The 11404-nt window shown below is 43.4% G+C and overlaps 1 protein-coding gene across 1 annotated transcript; it reads left to right on the forward strand.

Annotated features, from left to right (window-relative positions):
• Positions 1-9234: 9234 nt before the first annotated feature.
• LOC137646448 (uncharacterized) lies at positions 9235-9753 on the forward strand. Its single transcript, XM_068379549.1, has one exon. The coding sequence runs from the start codon at positions 9235-9237 to the stop codon at positions 9751-9753; it is 519 nt and encodes a 172-aa protein (XP_068235650.1).
• The last annotated feature ends 1651 nt before the right edge of the window (positions 9754-11404 follow it).

Consider the following 11404-nt stretch of genomic DNA (forward strand, 5'->3'; position numbering starts at 1 on the left):
ATTATGAACGGGACCCAGATAGGTGATTTACACCAATCATAACCTGCTTATGATATCGTGGAAGGGAAACATTTTTTGATTTATCAATATGGGGTGCTGAACCTTTGAAATGTCTCATCAAAATCATGATACATTACTTGACATTGATGTAGACTTCCAGCTAATGTTACTTTGTGGCCACTGATAATTAATACTTTTATTTCATGTTTGTGTAAATAGGCCAACAGTTCCAAAAGGTATCGTCTGGTATCCAGAAGCTTCCATTTGGGTGACCTTGCAAACGGAGACATTGTCCTTCCTATAACAGCAATATCTTCATGGAACAGCGATTGATATGTCAGGTGTTAATCATCTGTTGAATATTAGAAATTACCTGTACAACGAGGTATCATGCAAGCTGCAATCACAATAATTTTTACTTATTGCAGATTTTCCCACTGTGGTGACTGTGAAGGGCAAACAGGTATTTGTGTATGCTCTTTGTGAAGCCTGTGGTGGTATAACTATTTTGACCTAAAAATAGTATTAATAATAGCAACAAATAAGTATGATAAAAGATATTTCAGTCATTCTCCAGCTGGTGCTGATGATCAGGAGTAGGCTATCAGTCATTCTCCAGCTGGTGCTGATAATCAGGAGCATACTGTTTGTCATTCTTCAGCTGATATTACTGATCAGGAGCAGACTACCAGTCATTCTCCAGCTGGTGCTGATGATCAGTAGACTTCCAGTCATTCTCTAGCTGGTGCTGAAGTTTAGGAGCAGACTTTCAGTCATTCTCCAGCTGGTACTGATGATGAAGAGTAGACTGCCAATCATTCTCAATTTGGAACTGATGATCAGGAGTAGACTGCCAGTCATTTTCTAGCGGGTGCTGATAATTAGGAGCAGACTATATGTTATTCTCCAGCTGGTACTAGTGTTCAGAAGTAGACGGCCGGTCATTCTTCAGATGGTGCTGATGATCAGGAGTCTACTGCCAGTCATTCTCCAGCTGGTGCTGATGATCAGGAGCAGACTTCCAGTCATTCTCTAGCTAGTGCTAATGATTTGGAGTAGACTGTCAGTCATTCTCTAGCTGGTGCTGATGATCAGGAGCAGACTTCCAGTCATTCTCTAGCTAGTGCTAATGATTTGGAGTAGACTGTCAGTCATTCTCTAGCTGGTGCTGATGATTAGGAGTAGACTGCCAGTCATTCTCTAGCTAGTGCTGATGATTAGTAGCAGACTATCAGTCATTCTCCAATTAGTGCTGATGATTAGGAGCAGACTATCAGTCATTCTCCAGCTGGTACTGATGATCAGTAGACTGCCAGTCATTCTCCAGCTGGGGCTGATGATCAGGAGCAGAGTGTCAGTAATTCTCTAGCTGTTGCTGATGAATAGGAGTAGACTATCAGTCATTCTCTAGCTGGTGCTGATGATTAGGAGTAGACTGCCAGTCATTCTATAGCTGGTGCTGATGATTAGTAGCAGACTATCAGTCATTCTCCAATTAGTGCTGATGATTAGGAGCAGACTATCAGTCATTCTCCAGCTGGTACTGAGATCAGTAGACTGCCAGTCATTCTCCAGCTGGTGCTAATGATCAGGAGCTGAGTGCCAGTCATTCTTCTTCTGGTACTGATACTTTTTCTGAACAATGTATGGCTACATTTCAAAATGGACGTCATGTGACAGCTGTTTTTATTATTACTTTGAAAGTCAAATATTGTGTAATTTCTATTTTGAATAGTCAGGTTCTCATGTTTTCGTTTCTCTTCAGGTCACACAGTTGATATGGGGTTGCTTTTGTCTCGTGGTATTTCTACAACAAATGTTGCAGATAAAGAAAAGTTCATTTATCTTAAAGATCATTTTCAACCAACTGAACAATTCACCATGTATACTCAAGTTGTAACTTGCAGTCATGCTAAAAAGGCCAAGAGACTCACATTTCTACATTTCTGGATGAAACAATAGCAATGGCTTGTGTACAGTCCATCCCTGAAAGGAGGTCTATGCAAATTTTGCACATTATTCAGGTTGAAACCAACCCACAAAGGTAAATTTTGTGAGGAGCTTAGTGTCTTTGTGAAGTCTACTTTTCAAAAACAAGAGACGACAATTGAAAATGATGGATTGCTGTTGAGCCAAAGTCACTGTTCTCCGTCATTATTCAACTCTATCCCAACGCATCAACTCTGCATTACTAAAGGTGAAAAAACAAAATAAGGAGACAAATTTTCATGTGCTCAAGAAAATTAGGGTTTGTGCCTTACCATCACCATGATAAGGTGAATTTCTTGTCTAACCAAGAACAGAAAAAAAGCAGTTTCATTTCTAGGTTAGAGAAAGATGCTGAGAGTAATAAATATTTGTTCACTGCTTCGAAAACTACCAAATACACAAAAAATGATACAAGAAGAGATTATCCAAGTAATTAGGAATATGTTGTAAGCTAAGCTAACTGAATCATTACATGGCGATGCTCAATTTTATTTCGTAATTGCAGATGGAGTCACAGTTAACTGTACAAATCAAGAAGGTTTTACTGTGTGTCTTTGGTATCTAAACATGAGCTCAAACTCTGACAGTTATAAAATGCTTGAGATTTTCTTAGATTTTGAGAATTTTTGTAGGATAATAGGTAGACCCATAGCTGATGGCTTCATATAGTCTCTCACATCTATCAACCTAGATCTGGCTAACATACGAGGACAATCATAAGATGGTGCTTCCTCAATGTCATCTAAATGCACAGGAGTTCTGGGGTTTATAAAGGAAGTTTCTCCAAGGGCACCCTACATTCATTGTCATTCCCCTATGCTGAATCTTGCCATTGACAGAAGTAGTAAGCTACCACAAAAACGAAACATTATTGACCCGATAAATTCTGTGTATTAGTCTTTTGATAACTCACCAAAACGTCAAAGATTCTTTGAAAATGTGCTACATGTTTACTGCCCTCAAGCAAAGCATCACAAACTGAAGGGCCTGTGCAAAACTCGATGGGTTAAACGCCAGGTGTGCCTTAAAACAGTTCTAGGAACTTTATCACTATGTTGTTATTTGCTTATAGGCTATTTTGAATCTGTCAGCTCACTCCGAATGAAGCCAGGAATCCTGGATGAATCCATGGGAATCAAAACTACCATGCAGAGTTTTGAACATGTGGCAGCATTTGTGATTTTGAAAAACAGCTTGGATTATATCAAAGCTACGGCATCAAAGCTGCAAAAGCATGAACTGAGGATTTACGTAGCATATCACATGGTTGACAGTGTCACACAAGATTTCCAGGACTCATAGCATTCATGTTGAGTTTCAGCAGTGGCACGACAACAAAGTGAAAGACTTTGCAGAGCAAGTTGGATCAACTGAAACCATGCCACGCACAACTCGAGCGCAACGGCATCGGAGTAACACTAAGGATACTATAAGTACATAATTCTGTTTTCAGCAGAGGATTGTTGTCCAATTTCTAGCATACTGCCGCTGGTCCCATACTTGAAACATAACGTTCGCCCATCTCGCTGTCACTTTGCAATGAGCTAAGATCATGGCAAATGATGAAGTGTTCCTTTACAAACACACTTCCAGACACACTCATGGACACATCATATGCAGATGCAGATGCTTGGTCCAACATATGTACACTGTTGATCCTTGGGTGTATGTTATCAGTCGTGTCAGCCAAAGCTGAAAGGACATTTTCAATTATGAAATTGTTGAAAACACACCTCAGGAATAGAATGACCGACCGCCGACTCTCAGCCCTCACTCTTATGAAATTCCCCTAAAACGTCGAACTAGAGTAGACAAATATTGCTGGTGAGTTCATCAAAGCACACCCTAGGAAACTCTTCAACAGCCCGCTAATATCAGAGTAATAATTTGAATTGATGAATTCACATAGAAGAAAAGACATACAAATGTTCAATCTGTGGCAAAGGTTTCAGTAATTTACCTTGATAATACACCCAAGTCTTGTCTCCTAATTATATTGGGAAATGTTGTTTCACAATAAAATTAAAATATTTCTGACAAAGTTTGAACACAGTTTACCTATAAAATATCCCTGTAGAATTTCACGAACAATAAAGCTGTGCAAACAATATGAACTTGTTTTTATTCTGGTGATGTCAGATATGATCATTAATAATATCCTCGAGTTGAGGATTCATTATCAGGTCAAAGAATTTGAGGAAGTACAAGAAAAGGTATATCTTTAATAGTTAATAGATACCTGATTTAACTTCTGTTATAAGCTCCCCTTTTGGTTAATACGTTATCTCAATATGTATTATCTTACACCACAAATATCAAATAAAGGTGTCTGTTGTCAGATATACAGTGAAATACACTTTAAAAAAAAGGTTTACTATCATGCTTCTCAATTTTGGGCAAACACCAAACCAAAATTGATGTTACCTGATAGCATTTTAATTTTTTAGATTTTATGTCAAGAAATGGGACGTTTTCCTTTTTTTTTTTTTTTTTTTTCTTTTTTTAATGATATAAAAATCCAGTGTGGTTGTGCGCTTCAGAGCTGTCTCAGATATGATCTGAGAGACTACAAACTCCCAAATCTAGGATTGGCTTCGCTTGCTTCGGTCGCACTCATTTATCTTGCCATTCACTACTATTACTTTCAGTACCTTCATTGCACCTCATATATATTTATAGTAATTATCTTCAGTGTTGTATCATATTATCACTATTCATTTTAATATCTTAACTATTATAGTACTATATGTATCTTTAAGTAATATGCAATTGCACTAAAGATAATGAAAATTAGGGAAATGTTGATATAATAGTAAAGATATGATTATTTGTAGATAATGATATAAAACTTACTACTTTATTCTATCTTGAGTATATATATACATATATATACATACATATATATATATATATATATATATATATATATATATATATATATATATATATATATATATATATATATATATATATATATATATATATATATATATGTATACATATATATATATATATATATATATATATATATATATATATATATATATATATATATATATATATATATGTATATATATATATATATATATATATATATATATATATATATATATATAAAACACACACACATATATATATGTATATATATATATATATATATATATATATATATATATATATATATATATATATATATATATATATTTATACAAACTTCACTAATATAACAAAACATATATTTATAGTGAATACAATTGTACCAGTACTACTACATAATTCTACTACTGTGTACAGCAACTGCAAATCTTAATAGTACTCAAGATGCTATTTGCTTTGTTGAACTTTTGCCCTTTGCATGATCCAACCTGGTATAATTGTCATCAACTTTAATCTCTATTGACGCCGAGTTGCTGTAAATGGAACCTCAGTGTCTTGGGCGCGGGTTCGATTCCCCAGCCGACCAGAAGCTTTCATCTTTAAATTGAATCCCCCTTCGATCTCTGATCCCGAGGTAAAGAGAATCCAGATATTAGAAGTGTTAGGACATCGTCTTACCCGTCATATTTCCTCCCTCTGGACTCTTTTCTGATAATTGAAACTTTATAATTTGTTCCACACAATGGATTTTTGTATCATGATGTTGCGTTCTTTGAGAGTTTTATTTTAATGTATAATACTGTATATTTCCTGAGGCTAACACCTTAGTATTTGATAATTTGTTTTGAATAAAAACACAATGATTTTAGCGGTTTGAAATGTTTCCCTCCCGGGCTACTCTCCGTCCGCACTCTGTAATATAGTGACCATTGCAAGTTCAGCAAATTGTCAGTCTCCCTCCACTCGTCTTGTTGTCCTCACAACTGGTGACCCCGGAGATGGTAACACAGTAGTTTTGGCTTGCCATTATTAGACTAATTACGGCAGTGTTACCTTCATATATCTCCTTTTGCCATTAAAGTTTAACAACGTCTTTTGGCTTTATCCCACACTTCAGTTGCGTGAGGCAACAACAATGAGTATATCTGACATAACCAGCTCATGCCCTTGGCCTGATGCATCAACTGCCCATGACGAAACCACCTGGCCCGTCGTGCCCAGCAGCTACTTAGCTGCGCTCAAAGTCAAGCTGCCACCATTCTCATAACACAACAACGTCTCCTGATTCCTGAGGGCGGACGTACTCTTCAGGGTGGCGAAGATAAACGACCCTTGCACCAAAGCTGACATTGTCCTGACCTCCATCCATGAGGAGGTATTTGACAAGATCTCTCCATGGCTCGACGCTCACTCCGGTCAGGTATCCTACGACGACTTGTGAGCCAAACTAATTAATATACGCTCACTTTCCGTCTCGTCAAGGACACAGAAGGTCCTTGATCTTAGCAATAGACCCATGGGCGACACCTCTCTCGTAGAAGCATGGGAGGAACTGGTTGGACTTCTCATGCTGCCCGAGACCGACACCAATGGATGACGACAAGAGATAAGCCTATCTCGCGAAATATTCCTTCGACGCCTTCCGCAGGACGTGAGAGCCCAACTCACCGATACCGACACCCTGCCAATGAACGACCTCCCGTCAAGGGCACAGAAGTTATACAAAGCCTCCAAAGCCTCCCGCCTTGGTGCATCATCCTCCTTCAGCTGCTCATCCCTCGACTCCTCGGCGGTGCCCTTTGCTGACGACAACGGAATCCTCACTCTGATGAAGAAGAAACCTTTGCAGCCGATGCAGCAGAACCATAGACCGAACTCGACTTGGTGTTTCTACCACCAGCAGTTTGGGAGCAACGCAATGAAGTGCAGGCCCCCCTGCAAGTTCCCGAAGAAATTTTGGCAACAGCTACCGCCGACATCAACCTTAGCCGCAGTAGCAGATCACGGCAAGATCTGATTTTACATCCTCGTCGCTGTATCCAACCGAAGGCTTATGGTGCATACCGGCTGTAAGTAATCAACATTTCCTCCCTCACAGGCCAACCTAAACCAGGCACCTAGCAGTGATGCTCCCTCGCTCATCACCGTCAACGGATCTCCCATACGGTGTTATGGAACTAGGGTGCTTAAAATCTCAATCATGGGCCGATTTTACTCTTGGTCCTTCGCCATCTCCGACGTCAGACACCCCCTCCTCGGCGCAGAAATCCTGGCTCACCATGGCCTACTCGTCGACGTCGCCGGGAAACGCCTCATCGACACAAGGACATGCATAAACGCGCCCTCTATGAGCTGGTCCGGGAATCACTCCCATCTCCGCTGTCATATCACAGCCCTACGCCGCCCTTCTTCAGGAATTCCCCGATGTCTTCAAGCTGGAACTTCGACAATCGCCAGGATCCACCTCCAAGCGTGGGGTCTACCACCACATCAACACAACGGGACCTCCCCCGCACAACAAGTTCTGCCACCTTCCGCCGCAGAAGCTGAGAGATGCTAAACGTGCCTTCGAAGACATGGAACGGATGGGCATATGCAAGAGGGAGCCTTTACCTCATCACAACGCCAGACCACTACCCTCTGCCGAGCATGCAAGACCTCAACAATGCTCATCATGGGGCAAAAATCTTTACTAAAATGTACCTTCTTAAATCATACTTTCAGGTTCCTGTGTTCCCAGAGGACCGCCATCATAACGCCGTTTGGCTCCTACACCTTCTCATATTCAACCTTCGGCCTACGCAATGCTGGGGCCACATTTCAACGATTGATGGACAGTATCCTGGGGAACTTGCCGTTCTGCGTGTGCTACGTGGACAACATGTTAATCTTCTCCAGGACGAAGAACACTGGAGACACTTCTGCACCATGCTGAAACGCCTTCAGGAGAATAGTTTGATCGTGCGCTTTGACAAGTGCACGTTCGGCGCCTAGAGGTTGGACTTCCTCAGACATCAAATATCGGCAGCGGGCGAGAAGCCCACATCAACCAAGGTGGACGCCTTGAAAACCTTCCCAATCCCAGCGACCATCCGGCACCTTCAGGAGTTTTTTGGGATGGTAAACTACTACCGTTGCTTCATCCCCAACATTGCCCACATCCTGACTCCCCTCAATGAAGTCCTGAAGGGAAAAGCCAAGAAGCTCGTCTGGAGTCCCCTGGAGTAATGCGCCTTCGACAGGACGGAGGCCGCCCACGCCGAAGCCACCACCTTGGTGTACCATGACAACAGCACCCCCCTGAAGCTGACTACCGATGGCAGCAACATCACCTGCGGTGCTGTCCTCGAACAAATCGTCAACGGTTACCGGCAGCCCTTGGCCTTCTTCAGCAAGAAACTCAAACCTGCGGAAACAGCCATCTACCTCGCCGTCTGCTACTTCAGATACATGCTTGAAGGGACCCCTTTCACCATCGCGACAGACCACCAGCCCCTGATCCACGCTTTCATAAAGTCTTCAGACGCATGGTCCTCTTGCCAACAACGAAACCTGGCAGCCATCACAGTATTTGGCTGCACTATCAGTTACATACATGGGGAGAAGAGCCCCGTTGCCGACGCCCTCTTTAGGATTGAGATCAACGCAGTCCACCTGGGGATCGACTACACCAACCTCGCCGTAGAACAGCAGAATGACCCAGAGGCCCAGAACTATCGTACAACAGCATCAACGCTACAAATGAAGGATATTCCGCTCGGCCCGGCCGAGGAAACCATCCTCTGCAACACCAGCACGGGGTGGCCACACCCATGGATTCCTGCCTCCTGTAGAAAGACCTTCGACGTCATCTACGGATTATCACACCCTTCGGGTTGCACTACAGCCCGTCTACTATGCGAGAAATTCATCTGGCCAGGGGTAAAAAAAGACGCCTGTGAGTGGGTGAGAACCTGCATTAACTGCCAGACAAGTAAGATCAACCGCCATACTGAGTCGGGAGTCACCGATTTTCCCCAACCCAAGAGATGATTCGGACACATCCACATGGACGTCCTGGGACCTCTGCCGCCTTCAGGTTCTGCAAGATACCTCCTGGCAATAGTCGACCACTCCACTAGATGGTTAGAAGCAACTCCGATGTCCGAAGCAACCACCCATGCCTGCGCCGAAGCTCTCCTGTCGAGTTAGATACGCCGCTTCGGTGTCCCTGGCGATATCACAACGGACCGAGGTTCTGCCTTCTTGTCAGTTTTCTGGCTCTCTCTGGCAAACCTGATGGGAACAACACTCCACAGCATCACGGCATACAACCCTGCAGCGAACGGCAGGGTCGAGTGAACTCATCGCACTCTCAAGGCTCCCCTGATGGCGAGATGTACGGACGAACATTGGAAAGCACAACTCCCATGGGTCCTCCTTGGCCTTCGCACCGCTCCCCTAGTAGACGTCGTACCTTCCCCTATGGAGAAGGTCTACGGCGAGGCGCTTACAGTCCCTGGCGAGTTCTTCCCTGCAACTACCGACGACGCCAAGCTGGATCACCTGAGAAAGATTGCTGGGGAATTCAGACTATGCCGGAAAACACACGAGGATGGGACCAGACACTTTATGCCGAAGAACCTAGACGACTGTGACTACGTCTTTACTCGGGTCAATGCTCACCGCCAACCCCTGACTAGACCTTATCGCGACCCTTACAAGGTCATTAGAAGAAAAGCCAAATCTTTCTTCTTGAATGTCCAAGGACAAAAAGATTGGGTGACGATCGCCCGATTAAAACCAGCGTTCCTTGAAAGCAACAATAAAATCACCGCGCACCCTGGTCGACCCAGGATTCCGCCTCAGAACAAATCATTCACTAAGTGGGAGAAAACCATGCAATGACAGGGGAAAATGATTCCTCCCAAGCAGAGCAACCTTCCCCTCCGTTCAAGCACCAGAGGGGAACTACGTTGCCCTCCATGATACAGGGATTAATCGCATCAACCATCTCCGATGCCCACTGGGGGGGTGGGGTTGGGGGGGAGTACTTGTAAGGACATCGTCTTACCTGTCGAGTTTCCTCCCCCTGGACTCTTTTATAATAATTGTAACTTTATTATTTTTTTCCACGCAGTGGATTTTTGTATCATGATGTTGCGCTCTTTCAGAGCTTTATTTTAATGTATAATACTGTATATTTCCTTAGGCTACCGCCTTGGTATTTGTTACTTTGTTTTGAATAAAAACACAATGATTTTGGTGGTTGGAACTGTTTCCCTCCCGGGCTACTTTTCCGTCCGCACTCTGTAATAAAGTGACCGTTGGAAGTTCAGTAAATTCATCGCCGACTCGGGATCATCAACAACGCTCATCGCCTGGGTAACCATCGGGAGCATCGACAACGTTCATTACCTGGACAACCTCTTGGGGTGAAAGTTTCACTGCGATCCCCGTAGAGTTTCGCCACAATGTCCGTTTTTCATTTGGGAAAACGGGGATGGAATATTTATCCTGAAGACAGCAGACACTGTGAGGACTATTTTAACAGTCTGGCCTGTGACTGCGACTGTTGTAAAGCATACCTGCAGCGATGTGCCCATATATTTGACACCATTGTCAGCAATACTACCTTCGAAATTGACCCAAGTGTATATAATCATCATGTCAGATGCAGATGTGAGGGGTGCAAGGATGCATCTACCAAGGTTATAAATCTCGGAAAAGCCGTGAAACATACGGAAACAGCTGCCAAGGAAGGGACTAAACCCCCTCCCAAGAGAAGAGACTCCTTAAAGCCCTTCACCAGCTCCAGTACCAGCCCTACCATCGCCACTTGTGAAACCAAGGACTGAGAGCACAGACTCGTCCTTGTCTGTCCCTACAACTTCTCAGCAGGCAATTGCAGCAGCAGTCACCCCTTCAACCTACGAGCCTGAGTCCTCCAATACCATGGAGACCGAACAGGGGGCCCACCCCACAGACTGCAACTGCACAGATTGCCTTACAACACTCCTGCAAGAAGCCACTGCCATTACAGAGAACATCCCAGCTACACACCCATAGAAGCCTCTGTCGGAGTTTCGGCTTTCACAAATGGACACCGAGTTCTCCTATGCCTCTATTGCTGCCATGGCTGCTACGCCAGGCATGCAACTCACTGCAAGACCCAACAGGAAAGGTGATCTTATCATCTACCCCAAGGACGTTGAGACAGCCAGATTCCTTCAGGAAGACCCCACTTTAACGCTGCTGGATCCTGCTTTTATCAGGAAGAAAGCTGTCATCACCAGGTATCCTATGTTGATGCCTATCTCCATTGCAACGTCGTGCAGCAACATTGACTGTGCTCTTCACTGCACTAGCAAAGACGACGTTCCAGTTCGACGTCTCATTGCCACCTTTATAGGTCCATTTTCTTCCAAACTTGACTTAGGAGTCTGGGGAACTTTCCCCATCGAAGAATATATACCTGAGCCCCTTCGATGCTATAGATGCCAACGCTTTGGACATCATAAAAAAGAATGCAGAGGCCCCATCATCTGCAGTGTCTGCA

This window comes from Palaemon carinicauda, chromosome 9 (genome assembly GCF_036898095.1).
Source record: "Palaemon carinicauda isolate YSFRI2023 chromosome 9, ASM3689809v2, whole genome shotgun sequence".
NCBI classification, from domain to species: Eukaryota; Metazoa; Arthropoda; class Malacostraca; order Decapoda; family Palaemonidae; genus Palaemon; species Palaemon carinicauda.

Coding starts and splice junctions, on each gene's coding strand:
- LOC137646448 (XM_068379549.1), top strand. CDS start 9,235: ATGGCGAGATGTACGGACGAACATTGGAAAGCACAACTCCCATGGGTC.